This window comes from Limanda limanda, chromosome 22 (assembly GCF_963576545.1).
Source record: "Limanda limanda chromosome 22, fLimLim1.1, whole genome shotgun sequence".
NCBI lineage: Eukaryota > Metazoa > Chordata > Actinopteri > Pleuronectiformes > Pleuronectidae > Limanda > Limanda limanda.
Window position 1 is genome coordinate 15,062,928 of NC_083657.1, and position 15,300 is coordinate 15,078,227.

A 15,300-nucleotide genomic window follows, 5' to 3' on the forward strand; every position below is an offset into this window, starting at 1 on the left:
AGAACAGCTTCTCCTTTATGTTTGACAGGACCTGATGGAGAATCAATTATACAATAGTGACTTTATCTTATTAACTGGAAATCCTATAAGCAAAAACAGGAATAACTCTGATGCAATCTGTACCAGTGCATTGTTCAACCTACCTCCAATGTTTACTATATTTTACAGACAGAATTCCGACAAGACTTTAGTAATTTCTAAGTTTGTCTTCCTAACCCATTCCTGTTCCCAGTCCTGAAAGCATGTGTGCATGGTTCAGTATTCATGTCACATCCATCCAGCTGACTGTGTAGCAGCATGTGTAGACCCCTTGTACTCCTGTTTTCCTGCAGAGACAGGGGAGCGTCTAAAGGAAGAGATTAATCTACTCAAAATGGAAATTTGAAAAGAAAGGATCACATTATTTGTCCTTGATGCCAGCATTACCCACAGAGTATCACTTCACTTCAGACTTCAAGTATAGCCACAGATGTTGGTGGGTTATGGTAGCTATGGTGAATGTAATCTCAAACTCTCCCACACGGGATGAGGAGCGGGCTACAGAGGGTCTGATAAACTCACTTGAGTTTATCAGCTAAATTATTTGTATCACAAAAAACACACACCCAACAAGTGACGCCCCCTGAGGACATTGGTCAGACTTCACATAACTGCATTTCCCAGAGATCACCTGTCCGTCTAGCACTGTCAAACCCTGGTGTGTTTTTGCTTATATTCCTTAAAATGTATTTCTCTATCGGTGTGATAGTATTCCCTCAGTTCCTGTTCTGTTCGAGTGCTTTTTATTTCTGCACTTAACGTAACAAGTTTCGACCTTTGAAAAAGAATGAAAATAATGTCATTATTTATATTCATAATATATATTACTTCTGTATAAAACCTGGTGAAATTACCATACTTTGTGTATCAGTATTTTTTAAACATTTATCGCACCTTTAAAATAATACCGCAATAATGATAATTGATAACCCTGACAACATTTACTCACCGCTTCAACTCTACTCAATTCAATGATTGATGATCGATCATGTGACATAATTCTGACAGTTACATCCAGTAAACTATAGCAGCCACTGCTCATCACACACTGACCAGTTCTCATAGTGTCCACTCGTTTTCCTCCGTATACGGGTATGTGAAGGTCTCGCTAGCTCTGACACTAGCTATCCAACCGGCTTAACGCTCTCAAAAAACTCCACGGCAAGATGTCCACTTCCACTAAGTTTCATGAGTTGGTGAGACTGTAAAAACAACATAGACATGACAATTTACAATCTGGCTTACAGAGCTAATTCAATAACAAACAACTAACGGCGGCTCGTATCTTAAAAGACACGGCGATACACGTTAGCTTAGCGTAGCAGCTCGGCAAACATATATTTAAATACAAAAATTTGATTACAACTTTTGGGGATCAGTCATGTTGTCATCTTCAAATACAGTCTATTGTATCCCTCTGCTTCTATCCGTTAAGCGAATCGCTTCCTGGTTTTGTGCTGAATACGGTTTGTTCATGAGCTTTAAAATCAGAATGTGCAAAAATGCTGTAAACAAAATGTAGTAACTATATGTTTAGAGCATTTAGAGCACAACAGCAAAAGTATTTGGTGCTCATGAGAGATTGACACCTAGTTTGCAAGTTCAAATTAAAAGCTACTAAGAGTTGATGGAAAATGTCATGGTTTACAAGTGATGGAGTCAGCAGTTCTGCGAATCACGCACCAAATGATTTGCCAACCGTCCGAGTTGTTCTGACCTGAGGTGTCGTCTGTAATAATCAGTATTTACTGATTATAGGAATGACGAGCGAGTGTTCAGTCTTTGCAACAAATGCCAGCTTTATTAACAGAGTACAACTCCTAGCACAGGAACCGTTATGTGTACAACATTTTCCTGTCCGCCCCTCTTTTACGGCACATCCCCCACATACCTAACAGTGATAACTATCGTACAACACATTCTTTGTCAGCGTTCGAGTGATTTTTTGCACTCTGAAAGTCTCCAGCCTCTTCCCTCACACACAGACATGAGAGTGCTATCCATCTTCCCATCTAACTCTTGCTAAAAAGCTACTAAATATGAGTCTTCAAATGGCAAACCATTTCTTCGATACTATCACAGTCAATCAAGTGGTCATGCTCTTGTCCTGACTTGGCTTACAGATATTTTTAGAGGACGTGACCTGCCCAAAACACAGTTGGCCTAAAGCTTTTGTGCTGGTGTTTTTCAGACCCCTTCTGTGTCAGTCTTTTGTTAATTCGTGTCATAAGGTGCCTGTAGGTTATTGTTCCATGTTTTCATACAGCTCAGATGTGTGGCGCTTCAGATACTCCAGCCGTTCCTCCAGCTGGGCACAGGCATCCACAGTGTCCTCGTAGTCCCGCAGCAGGAGCCTGTTCCCCAGTAAGCCGTGGCTCTCCTTCAGCCTCTGGGTGTTCATCTGCAGACTTTTGAGTTCATTCTTGGTCTTGGTCAGGACTTCTCTCTTCCTTGCAACAATGACCTCCACCTCTGCCAGCTGCTCCCGCTTGGCCTGGACCTCCCTCTGACTCCAGAACAGCTTCTCCTTTACGTTTGACAGGACCTGATGGAGACAACAATTATACAATAGTGACTATATCTTATTTAACTGGAAATCCTAAAAGCAACAACAGGAATAACTCTGACACAATCTGTACCTGTGCATTGTTCAACCTACCTCCAAGTCGCTGCGGATCCTGTTCTGAAGCCTAATCGATTCCTCATTTTGCCTTTCGACAAGCTTTTTTTGCTCCACCCTTGCAGCATGCAGCTGTCCGATGAAGAGCTGCACAGGGTCCTTGCGCTGGTCCTCGACCTCTCGGAGCTCTGCTTCCAGTCGTTGGATTCTCATCTTCAGCTTTATGGACATCACCGACAGCTTGATCAGCTTGTCCTGCTTAAGCTGCTCCGATGCCAGCGTCGATTCCACTTTGGCCTGAGCTGTTCGTTTAGGCATGTATCGGCTGAGCACTTTCACGGCTACATCCCGCTTCAGTGCCACAAACTCTTGCCATTCCTTCTCCACCTGAGGATGAGACCGTTTAGCCCACTGATCAGCACATAACACACATAATCAACACCTACTGGGTACCTGTCATGGTCAAGTCAACTTTGGACAACAAGACGGTTGCATGTCCTTGCAGGCATATGACAATATATGCATGAAGCCATGTCTATAAAATATTTGTTTTTCGCAATGTTCACTATATTTTACAAACTGAATTCCTACCAGACTTAGTAGTTCCCAAGTTTGTCCTCCTAACGTTAGAGGGTTAGATTATTCTACTAAATGGAAATAAAAAAACTAAAAGGATCACATTTTTGTTCCTTGATGCCAGCATTACCCAGTAACTTGAAGTATAGCCACAGATTTTGGTGGGTTATGGTAGTTATGGTGAATGTAATCTCAAACTATCCCACACCGGACATGAGGAGCGGGCTACAGAGAGTCTAATAAACTCACTTCTTTCTAACTTCATCTGTCATCAAACACTGGTGTGTCTGTTCTTAGATCCCTCAAAATGTCTTTTTCTATTGGTTTGGTAGCGTTTCCTCAGTTCCTGTTCTGTTCCAGTGTTTTTTATATTTCTTAGTGCTCGATCGCAGGGATGAAACGATTACTGCTTTCACTATATACCGAGGATTCGTTGTGTGTTACAAAAACATGGTGGAGGGAGCGGCAGGCAGGTGGGGCTGTAACAGCAGGAGAAGTGTTAGTAATCTCTGGCCTTAGCTAGCAAAGGCTTACATTCACTGTCGCCACATTGCGTTTAAGAAATGTTTATACTTTGTTCGATAAATAATGAAAATACTATCGGAATTTATAATCTTAATATATATTATGTCTATATCAAACTTGGTGAAATAACTATTGTTTGTGTCTCAGTGACTTTTTGACATTTATCGCACATTTTAATAATACTGCAATAATGATAACCCTCATAATTTTGGTCACTATACTTGTGATAGAACATTTACTCACCGCTTCAACTGTACTCAATTCACTGATTGATGATTGATTGAATGATTGATATTGTGACATAATTCTGACAGTTACATCTGGTAAACTATAGCAGCCACTGCTCAACACACACTGACCAGTTCTCATAGGGTCCACTTATCTTACTCAGTAACAATCGAAAGTAAAATCAACATGTATATAAATATGCAGTATATTAGTTGTTTTTTAAATCAGGGGCCATTAAGGGCCCCCAATACACACAAACGGGGATATGATCAAAGTCCATTCACAATTCCTGATTGTTCTTAACAAATTGCCACATTTATTGTTAGTAAATGAAAAAAATGTTTGTACTACTGGCAAGACGGGGGCAAATCACATTTCCACCATGGAGCCAGTGGCCCCCATAGCTGGGCCTCTGGATCCACCCCTGCTTAGTTCATCATTTAGCTTTCAAACACTTGTGGTGTTAGGAAATCTTAAGTAACCTGACAACAAGACCAACCTTGTCTGACTTCTCCTGGGACTGTAACCTCAGCTTCTCTTCCTCCTGCTGGGCCACCTTTAAGTCAGAGGCGAGCTGCTGTTTCAAGTCAGTCAGGATGTTGGACTTCCCATACTCCTGCAGTTGTCCTGAGCAAGGTATCTCCAGCTGGACCGTGTCTCTGGACTTCTTTCTGAAGTACTTGGCAAGCGTCATCTGCAGCTGGCTGTTGCGTTTGAGGGCTTTATCTCTCTCTTCACAGAGCTTCCTCCACAGAAGCTGCTCCTCATCCTCACTGATGACGTCTTCACCTTGTGTCGGGTCGGGGCTGGCAGCAGCGACCTCCTCTTCTTCAGCCTCCTTCTCTTCCTCCTGCGCAGGCCTCGTACCCCCCTCGTTCTCCGAGGTCTCAAGGTGCACTGTGGGACCTCCATCGCCATCAATGATGTCAAACTCATGGGACACAGACTGTTCACTGTCCTCCTGCAGGTGTTTGCTTGTTGTGAGGCTGTCGGTGGCAGGGATCTGCTCTCCGCTCTCAGAGGCGGATTCCATTACAGCTTGGACCCCTTCTTTCCCATTAGTAGAAGAAGTGAGATTACCATTGTCTTCTGGTTTCTTCACCTCGTGATCTCCTTGTTCTGACCCTCTGTCCATCTTTCACTGCAGGAGAAACAACCTGTACGTGTTGTGAAAGCTGTGAATGCCAGACTTTCAAATATCAGTTGTCTATAAAAAGCCAGTGAGTTAAAAGCCAGTGACTTTACATCCAGTGACTTTAAAGCCAGTGAAGTTAAAAGACAAAGACTTTAAACCCAGTAACGTTAGATCCAGTGACGTTTAATGTTCCGCTTGTTGTCCTGGAGACTAGGCAGCCAATCACATGCGCCCTGGCCGCAGCTCATTAATATTGAGCAGCTCGCGCGGCGGGGCCCGCAGTGCGCATGCGTGGAGTTCAGCCTCCGACAACAAGAAGCAGGATCCAGGCAACATGGCCGACCTGGGCAAGAAGTACTGCGTGAACTGCCTGGCAGACGTCACCAACCTGCGGCTCCGCTGCACCGACTGCCCGGACATCGAGCTGTGTCCGGAGTGCTTCTCGGCGGGGGCGGAGATCGGGAACCACCGGAGATGGCACGGCTACCAGCAGGTCGACGGCGGCCGCTTCTCCCTCTGGGGTCCCGAGGCAGAGGGAGGATGGACCAGCAGGGAAGAGCAGTCGCTCCTCGATGCCATCGAGCAGTACGGCTTTGGAAACTGGGTACATCACTGTTTCTTAAGTTTATTACGTTTGTCCGTTTGTCCGATGTGAGCTGAGAGGGACGCCAGGTCGGGACATGTCGGGAGTAAAAGTTGCGAGACACCGACTGTCCGTCTTCTGTCCACACAAGTTGGACGAGTGGACGTTAAACACCAGAGGGACAGCATCTCTGTCACTTTGAAAAGTGTTAATCTGTATTGTACAGAGTTCAACATGGCGTCAGTGACATGTCAAAGAACAGACGACAGACAAAACAATGTTTTCAACGTCTAAGACCAGATGTGATTGTGTTTAAATTGTTATACAGCACAAACCAGAGTAAAGTTATGTTTTCATTTCGACCAATCAATCCCATAATGTAACAGAAACTGTTGGGTTTCTATAAAAACTTGTTCTGTTCGATCTGAGTTACCCCATTTTATTTTAGTTGATACATTTTTGCCATGGACTATTGCGAAGAACTTTGTAACCGTGTTTAGACAGGTGCTTTCTATGTAAAGTTATTATTATATTATTATTATAATACACAAAATCTGGTCCAGGGCCGAATCCAGCATTATTTATAATCAATTGGAAGTTTTGGAGGTAAGTTGGCATGAGTACGAGACTCAAAGGAAACCAAACTATTCCTCGCTGTGGTTCTGGCACGTCCTCTCTCCTTCCTGAGAATCCGTGCTTTTATTATCTCAAATCTCAAGATGAATTTCCTTCTCACACTTTTCTCCAAGTTGTATTTTGCAGTCAGATTGACACTCAGATGGTTGCGCTCTGTGTCTGACCCTGCATCTGTGTCCAGAAGTTATACATCACTCCAATTAAAAGAAACAGTTGTAGTATTGTTGATTCTATAGACTGTACAGCTAATATTGATTCACAGGATATAAATGTAGGTAAAATATAGTAAAATATAGTCATAAGATAGAGAACAAAACATAGATATCTCAACACTAACTGCAGAAATCTCTTGAGCCCGTGCCTTAGTCATAAGTTGCTTTCAAACAGGCACTGAACACAGAATTCTCTGCAGGGACTGTAAGTCAGAGGGAGAGCCTTCGGAAAAGACAAATATGCCAATATTTGTGCTGTACATGATCTCCGCAGCAGAATTTATACATACTGCTGCAGCACCCCTCACCTAGACGCTCTGCAGACAGTTGTTTCTCTCTCTGACCAGAGACTCTCCTGCTGTGTTGTGCATGTGTCAAAGGCAAACTCTGCAGAAAGTCCGGACCCAATTTTCGGGACTTCCTCCGGGGGTCAGGGTTAGGTAGAGGGGTGACGTCTCAAAAGTTCTTACCACTGAACCACCACTATTTATCTTCTACATGGGTTTAATTTAATCCTTGTATGTACTCAAAGTTTTCGTGTGGGTCAATGAAACTGGGGGAATTTGATTGAGTTTGCCACAGACCTGGGGGACTTCTGTCTCCTCAAAACTCAAAGATGCAAATTAGAAAAATATTCAAGACAGACGGGCAGAAAAACCTCGGATCTGAGAAGCAGGAATCAGATTTGCTATTTGACTATATAAAATGTGTTTTTTCAGATTTAACAAAAGTTTTTTCTTCATCAGTTGATATCAACTCTACTCTAGTTTGTGCTCCAGCCCATAATTTTAGATCACTGTCATATTGCTAAACTTTTAAGTACAAACTTCCTCTTTTCTTCTTTCAGGAGGACATGGCCGCTCACGTTGGAGCATCACGTACTCCTCAGGAAGTCATGGAACACTATGTCACCATGTACATCCACGGAAACCTGGGTAAGGCCTGCATCCCGGACAACATTCCCAACCGAGTCACCGACCACACCTGCCCCAGTGGGGGTCCCCTGTCGCCCAGCCTGACCACCCCTCTCCCCCCACTGGATATCACCCTGGCTGAGCAGCAGCAGCTGGGCTACATGCCGCTGCGGGACGATTATGAGATTGAATACGACCAGGACGCAGAGAAGCTCATCAGCGGCCTCTCTGTGAACTACGACGACGAGGATGTGGAGATTGAGATGAAACGCACCCACGTGGACATGTATGTGCGGAAGCTCAAAGAACGACAGAGACGTAAGAACATTGCCCGAGACTACAACCTGGTTCCTGTGTTCCTTGGCCGAGACAAGAAAGACAAGGAGAAGGAGAAACCAGGAGCCCAGGGAGTCGTGGGCCCTGCTGCTGGTGTGGGCGGGGTGGGAGCTGGCGCAATTGGATCAGGTTCGGCAACAGCGGCAGGATCAGGCTCGGTTCCAAGTACACCCAAAAGAAAGATCACCAAGGAAGAGAAGGACCAGCGAGTGAGGCTGCGGGGGCTTTGCCAGTTCATGGCCCATCGGGAGTTTGAAGACTTCTTTGAGAACATGCATAAAGAGCGCGGGCTGAGGGCCAAGGTGCGTGAGCTGCAGCGCTACCGTCGAAATGGCATCACCCGCCTGGAGGAGTCGGCCGAGTATGAGGCCGCACGCCACAAACGGGAGAAACGCAAAGAGAACAAAAGTGTGGTCACCTCCAAACGGGGCAGCGGAGGAGGCGGCGGGCTTGGCTCGGGGATGGGACTCGGGGGTGGAGCCGGAGGGGGAGGGGGCATTGCTGGAGGGTTAGGGGTAGGAGGCGGGATCAAAGAAGAAGGTAAAGATGGCGAGTTTTCTGCCATCGAGAATCTGACAGGCTTTGAGCTGCTGTCGGACAGAGAGAAGGTGCTGTGCAACTCTCTCAACCTCAGTCCAGCTCGCTACCTGACTGTCAAAACCATCATCATCAAAGATCACCTGCAGAAACGGCAAGGCATCCCCGCCAAGAGCCGGCTGCCCAGCTACCTGGACAAAGTCCTCAAGAAGCGCATTCTCACCTTCCTCACAGAAAGCGGCTGGATATCCCGAGACGCCTCCTAGCATACTGCTTTGGCCAGGAAGCTGACAGCTGATTGGCTAGACAAAACTACTGGGGTTCACCATTTTTTGTATTCAAAGGTGACTTTGTGAATATGTACATTACAAAGAAGGAGGATGCTGAGAAAAACACTTATTTTCATACCAAGGCTGGGAAGAAAAATAAGCCTTTATTTTTGCATTTGGAAAGGGACGGGTTGAATATGAATCTGTGGGTTCACACTAGGTTTGTGTCGATATTGTTGTTCCACGATGATATTGACACTGCTTACAAATATTATGTAGTAGTGGAGATATTGAAGTGTTATTGCAACAGCTACATTGAAGATGCCTATGGAGACATTTAAAATCCAATATTACATTTGCTGGAAGTGGAGAATTTCACACCTCATTTAAATTAATCGCCATTGTGGTTTTTGGTCTCTGTCAACTTTGTTTTCTGTTTCATAAGTTAAAGCTGTATTCGGTAACTTTCCCGCAATAAGTACAGTTTTCTGATAGATTTTCTCTGGAATAGTTCATTTTTTAGTCTCCTTTCTTTCATTCTTACTGGCAACAAGGGAAGGAAAAGAAAAAGCAGAATTTCCTTGGTTGTTTGTATCAGGGTTAACAAATGCATTAGCGTGAAGCTAAAAAAACCTTATCAAAGATTTATCAAGTATCGGTATGAGGGGCAGAGGGGGGGGTCATACGTTGGCCAGTAAGAAACAAGAAGTGCCAAAGATATGTGAGGAGATGATGTGGAAGTCAGTGTTGCATTTCACAGTCAGTTAATCAGAGAGCGCTGTCAAATTCATTTTTTTCAAAACTCATCAGTGCAAATGGTTCCTGATAAAAAATAACTAATTCAACATATGTTTGTATTTAAAAAGAAACGAGAACATCAGCTGATAAAGTAAAAAATTACACAAATTCATTAATTATTTATTCAGATGTTATTGGTCAAATCCAATTTTGACCAAAACTTCATGATCCATTTACTGCAGAAGAGCATCAGGACCTGGCGTAAGAGGAAAAATCCATTTTGTGTTTTGATAAAAGAAGTTACATTTCAAGATTAAAGTTGAACTTTAAGAATACATCAAAGGATATGCCTCTACGCAACACCTTACGTGAATGCATTGGCTTCTAAATTAGTTTTAATAACAAGGAAATCATTTTTCTTTCGGCCATAAACTACACAAGCTTGGAAAGATGGAACGTTGGCAGCTGCCATAGACTGTATAGACATTTCAACTTTAATTTCAACATTTTGACATTATTCTCCAAATGCCACAAAAAAAACAATATCATCCTACTCATTTTTCTTTTCTTAACCCTAGTGCTCTACCGTATTTACTAAACGTGAGAAGCTGATAAAAACAGTATTTTTTCAGCCTCGAAATGAAAAACAAAATTTGCTCTCCCTCTGTTTCACTCTTGTCAAAAATGCATTGACAAGGGACAGATCTGTGAACATGGACTGATTCAAAACAGCCCCTTTACTTACAAAAGATCACAATCTGATCAGAAGAGCTTACATTACAGAGGAAACATTTCAGGGCGCATTTTAATACGAGGTGTGAATAGGAGAAGTTGGAGCTGACCACTTGTGATCAGATCTCTCAGGATGGATGTACCAGGTGGTGAAGAGGCCTCACTGTCATCAAAAGCCTGATCGCAGTCCTCCACAAAACTATCCATCCATCCACCAATTACTATAACTAACTTGATAGCATCATTACAGCTCCAGCCCAACCCCTGCAACCCCAAGAGGATGAGCAGTATAATGGATGGATAGCTTTAACACGAAATGTGTATTTATCCGCCACGGGAAATAGTCCTTTGATCATTTGCCCAAAAAATTATATTGCGGGGAAAGAAAAACTACAGCTGTTTTAAGAAAATGTCAATTTGCACAAATGATCAATGGTTTTTTAAGAAACGCTTTCGTTTTACTTGGTTTGTCTTTATCTTTTTGGTTTCTCATTGCAGTAGAACCACGCAGCTACAGTTTGTGATCCACACTGAAGATTGAGTAGAACAAGCTTCATAGTGATCAGCTCCAGCACAGGGATACATTTCACACTAGTGCAGCTGCATATTGTCCCATTGCAAACATGTTGTGTTTAGATCCATTTGTCGACTGTCACCGGTTGGTTGAAGAGGCCGAGCATTGCATTGTTAAAATAAGACACAGTCAGTTTACAGTCTATGTCTTATTCTCCTGAAGCAACGTTAACAGCGACGGCATTGAAGTGGCAGCTGAAGCTATCTGATCCTTGTCATTCTGCGTGTGCCACCAAATGTCCCAACGGTGGTGTTTTGGTGGAAATGTCTCAAAGGCAAATATGGCGATCGGATTTTTGTTCCCATTGGAGGGAATGATGTGTTTTGTACAGGTGGAGGGTGGGGAGGGAGTTGCTCACTTCATGTCACCAACTGTAAATACATTTGTAAGATAAGTTGAAAAAAAAAGAAAGTATAATTGCTGACCTGTGAAATGTACAGTATTTTTGTCATGGAATTTTTTTTTATAGTTTTTTGTAATTAAAAAAAAAAATCGTCTGACAAAAGAATAACTTTCTGAGGCTTTTGGTATCGTGATGGCGTTTGGCTTTTGATCTGCCTTTGATCATGATACCGGTCTGATACTGTTGAGCTGTGTTAGTGTCCCGTCGCCTTGTTGTCGCACACGACGAGGATTGTATGGAGATGTATTAAAAGTGCCAATACTTTATTATACTAAATGGTCCTGTTTCATCTTCAACACACAACAGTCGAGACTTGTTCATCAAGTTGTAGCTGTGGACCAAGGCTGAGCTTTATTTGAATGAGGTCATGTTGATCAGTGTTTTCAAGAATTGTGAAATGAAGAAATTTCAGTTTTCAGTGAGTAGGGGAAGTCGTACAAGTAGACATGACCTGTGCCAAGTAAGTAAGTAATTGTAAATCAGAAAAACAAACCCAAAAATGTGTTTTTGCAGATTATCCGTCTTTCCTTACCAAAATCATTGGTTCCTACTGTAGACCCGGTCACACGTACACAAATATGTGGTAAACCTTCTCCTGGTTAACCTCTGTTTAGCGAGGGAGTGATTGCACATTTGCTTCCTGTGGCAAAGCAAATTTGCCGTGTGGCCTCAGTGCTGAACTTTGACCTGCAACATTTGCCTGTTTTTATAGCTTCACTCAAAAAGGGAAAAGTGCTTTAATTAATCTGGGGCTTTTCATGGAATTTGTAGTTGATGTGCAGTTATCAACACATTATGTAATGCTGAGTAAAACAAGTCCACTTTCGTGTCTAATAGTTCTACTAATGGCAGGTAAAGGTTCATTATTTTACTTAAGGACACAATGAATATGATCAAGTGCTTTTAATTTTTAATTTATTTGAAGATAAAATGTGTAAAAGGAAAAAAACAAGTCTTTCAGTTTATTCTGATACTGTGACAGTCTGGACAAAGGTCCAAATACATCATTAGGTTGGTTTATAGATACATGACTGTTTCATTACTGCCCAACAAGACACAGGGACATTACTGTGACTGAGGCTGGCTTACCGGAGCCTGGTCCCATCCAAATGAACCAGAGATGTCTTACCTACATGTAAAGGCTGAGGAAGGCCTCCCTCAGTACACAGACAAACTTCAACCTTTCCTCACATCCTCAAGTAATGTTTTCCATTTTATTCACACAATTAATTCAAAAAAAAAAAAGTCCGGAATGATCCCAGCAGTTCAGACTCGGCACTTGCTTTATGGATGTATTTTCACCATCTGTCACCCCCAAATTTGCAAATTCAAGGGGTTCATGATAATTTTACTTTAAATCATCCAGTTCAGATCTGTGTTGATTGGAGGAGACATGAAAGCCTCTGTCTGTGACCGGGTTCATTACTTTAATGATCTCTGACAGTAACTGCCTGAAATGAGACATGACTGCTGACTAACATTTTACTGTAAAAACTGTCCCGTGCTTGACAAAGTGTTAACAGATGATTTTTGTCCAGATACAAAGGTTCGGTTCAGCTGGATTCCCGTATCTCTGAGGCACCTTAGGGTGGAGGGGAGTGAGGACAGGTCATGGGAAAGCGGTGTGCCCTTCGCCAGTCTACTGTACCTCAGGTCATCCGTTGCCCAGGCAACAAAACAAATCCCACTTTGTCACAGTTCCCTCAGTATATCTATGGGGCTTTGGCCACACCCACCAACGCTGGCCTGAGGGTGCGACCGTGAATCTTGTAGCCCACTTTGGTCACTAAGGCGACGGTGCCCGGCTCCTTGCCCTCGACAGGGGCGTGGAAGAGGGCCTCGTGCTCGTAGGGGTCGAACTTCTGGCCCTCGGGGTTGAGCTTGACCAGGCCGTGCTTGGTGAACACTTTCTGGATCTGGGACTCGGTCATCACCAGGCCGTCGTACAGGCTCTTCAGGTGAGGGTTCTGGCTCGTCACCTCCTCCTTGGGCACGCTCTCTGTGGCCTTCTCCAAGATGTCGGCCACTTCCAGCAGGTCCTTGCAGAAGCCCTGGATCCCTGGTGATTGAACGAAAACATTACTCAACAGTGCAAATACAAGTTGTGTGTCACTAAGACCCAATGAAGTAATGCTAAATGCTGACATCTAGTGGTTGGACTACATGGATGCAGCTGCAATAGAATATTTTGTAGAAAAATAGGATCCAGCGCTGCAGGAGTTAGTTATTGTGGAAATCTTGAGGTAACTTACCGTATAATTTCGCGTCCGCTATCATCTTCTGACTCCGTGTCCTGAGGTTCTCCGTGTCAGCTAGGGCCCGCTTGTACTTATCCTGGAAAGCATTTGCAGAAATGCAAGTCAAAGTTAAAAAAAAAATCAGCTCTTAGGACCAAAGGCCAAACTTGGTCTCGTCTCCATTTCAGACTTACTGTCATTTCCTTGAGCTGCTCCTCCAGCAGGGACTTGTCCTCCGTCAAGGCTTTCTCTGCTGCACTCTGCGCCGGCTTCTCGGCTGCATCATCCTCCGACCCGGGGCCACTCTTCTGCTGGGTGGCCGCACATAAAAAGCGCTGGGACCCTCTGTTGTGAAAAGGTAACCAAGTAGGTCGTTAGTCTAGGGCTGATGGCTGCCACCTCACCTCACCTCACCAGGCTCTGCACCGATAGTTAACTGCGTAATCTCCCAGGATTAAAAGTTTGTTATGGCCAAGTATCTCTTCAGTATCTTGAATGTTATATTCCCAAGAGGAAAAAGGGCGACTGAATTAAATTTAAACAGTGGATTAGCTTAAATCGCAAAGAATTCAAGCTTTATAATGTGAATATTCTGTTTTTTGGCATTTTATAAACAGTTCTAGGACAACGCAATGTGATTATCTCTCAATCGTCATACACAATTATTCAAATTTTCATGAATTAAAATACAAGGTAGAATTCTATTACATCTCCTTCAACATGCTGTATCTGATCAACAGCATTTAATAGAACCACGTACGTTGAGAGTAATAACTAATAGATATTGTATACAGCATCTCAACCCAGCTATAGCCCTGAGAGATTCCACTGTCTGTGCTGTGCATGTTATTTAACCTCTGCTAGTTGATGGGATCAGACAACTAGTAAGAATGTTATGCAACTACCCTGAATGTCATTCAATAGTCAATGTACCCTTGCGATCATCGTACTTAGCACAGGAGCACACTTCCATTCACACTTTGTTGACTTTAACTCTTATGACACTTCAGGCCAGAGGAGAAGAATAAACAGAAAAAAACCATGTCGCCTTATGTCGTCATCATCATCATCCACCGGTTCTCGCAGTGACATGCTAACAGCTAGCATACACTACCCTGCTGTATCTGAGCCATGTCCTATACACACAAGTACACACACTTACACACACACACTTACACACGGCTCTGTGGTGGGTGTAAGTGTGTGTTTGTCCGCATAAAGGACCCCGGTCCGTTAGGAAAGCTAACGCTGCTAGCCGGGTACAGCCAGGACACAACACGACTTTAGCACCGCCCCGCCGGAGTTAACTCGCCGTGTCTGTCTATGTGAACAAACAAAACGCCATTTACCGTATCAACGCGGGCGAGGCTACTAGAGAGTAGCTCTGTCTCACTGCTCGAACACACCAGCTCGCCATTTCCCCAGAAGCAGCAGTTACAACCTCCTTCTGACACACGTTGATGCGACTACTACCTACCGCGCTGGCAGCAGCGTGCAAGCCAATAGGAAGTCAGTGCGCAGGACACCGCTCACAGCCGACCAATCAGATTCAGAGAGGAGCCTGACGCGGGTGGTAGTTCGGTTGAGGTGAAGTTAAAGGTGAAAGAGACACATGTGACCAAGGACAACTTCAAAAAATGTTATCAAACAGAAGGTTACTCATCCTCTGGTTGTTGAACTCAGTTATATTATGTTATAGAGTTTTGTTTCTTGGTTTCTAGTTGATCTATCTCGCTATCTATCTCTATCTATCTCTATCTATCTCTATCTATCTCTCTCTCTATCTATCTATCTATCTATCTATCTATCTATCTATCTATCTATCTATCTATCTATCTATCTATCTATCTATCTATCTATCTATCTATCTATCTATCTATCTATCTATCTATCTATCTATCTATCTATCTATCTATCTATCTATCTATCTATCTATCTATCTATCTATCTATCTATCTATCTAAAAATGTTATCAAACAGAAGGTTCAACAACCAGGTCCTCTGGT

At 43.4% G+C, this 15,300-nt stretch overlaps 3 protein-coding genes across 3 annotated transcripts; 1 reads left to right on the forward strand and 2 right to left on the reverse strand.

The window, feature by feature from the left end:
• Positions 1-1,841: 1,841 nt before the first annotated feature.
• On the reverse strand, positions 1,842-5,358 carry ccdc96 (coiled-coil domain containing 96). The gene is made up of 3 exons (XM_061066694.1): positions 4,488-5,358; positions 2,699-3,046; positions 1,842-2,584 (listed from the first exon to the last, which is right to left on the reverse strand). The coding sequence occupies exons 1-3, from the start codon at positions 5,121-5,123 to the stop codon at positions 2,282-2,284; spliced, it is 1,287 nt and encodes a 428-aa protein (XP_060922677.1). The 5' UTR covers positions 5,124-5,358; the 3' UTR covers positions 1,842-2,281.
• Positions 5,359-5,433: 75 nt separating this feature from the next.
• On the forward strand, positions 5,434-11,308 carry tada2b (transcriptional adaptor 2B). Its single transcript, XM_061066695.1, has 2 exons — positions 5,434-5,727; positions 7,402-11,308. The coding sequence occupies exons 1-2, from the start codon at positions 5,458-5,460 to the stop codon at positions 8,605-8,607; spliced, it is 1,476 nt and encodes a 491-aa protein (XP_060922678.1). The 5' UTR covers positions 5,434-5,457; the 3' UTR covers positions 8,608-11,308.
• Positions 11,309-11,955: 647 nt separating this feature from the next.
• On the reverse strand, positions 11,956-14,766 carry grpel1 (GrpE-like 1, mitochondrial). The gene is made up of 4 exons (XM_061066009.1): positions 14,644-14,766; positions 13,489-13,639; positions 13,310-13,391; positions 11,956-13,116 (listed from the first exon to the last, which is right to left on the reverse strand). The coding sequence occupies exons 1-4, from the start codon at positions 14,709-14,711 to the stop codon at positions 12,770-12,772; spliced, it is 648 nt and encodes a 215-aa protein (XP_060921992.1). The 5' UTR covers positions 14,712-14,766; the 3' UTR covers positions 11,956-12,769.
• Between the last annotated feature and the right edge of the window lie 534 nt (positions 14,767-15,300).

Coding starts and splice junctions, on each gene's coding strand:
- ccdc96 (XM_061066694.1), bottom strand. CDS start 5,123: ATGGACAGAGGGTCAGAACAAGGAGATCACGAGGTGAAGAAACCAGAA. Junction 3,047..4,487: donor CCCAGGAGAAGTCAGACAAG/GTTGGTCTTGTT, acceptor TCTCATCCTCAG/GTGGAGAAGGAATGGCAAGA. Junction 2,585..2,698: donor GGATCCGCAGCGACTTGGAG/GTAGGTTGAACA, acceptor TGTCTCCATCAG/GTCCTGTCAAACGTAAAGGA.
- tada2b (XM_061066695.1), top strand. CDS start 5,458: ATGGCCGACCTGGGCAAGAAGTACTGCGTGAACTGCCTGGCAGACGTC. Junction 5,728..7,401: donor AGTACGGCTTTGGAAACTGG/GTACATCACTGT, acceptor TTCTTCTTTCAG/GAGGACATGGCCGCTCACGT.
- grpel1 (XM_061066009.1), bottom strand. CDS start 14,711: ATGGCGAGCTGGTGTGTTCGAGCAGTGAGACAGAGCTACTCTCTAGTA. Junction 13,392..13,488: donor AGCAGCTCAAGGAAATGACA/GTAAGTCTGAAA, acceptor AATGCTTTCCAG/GATAAGTACAAGCGGGCCCT. Junction 13,117..13,309: donor AGCGGACGCGAAATTATACG/GTAAGTTACCTC, acceptor TTCAATCACCAG/GGATCCAGGGCTTCTGCAAG.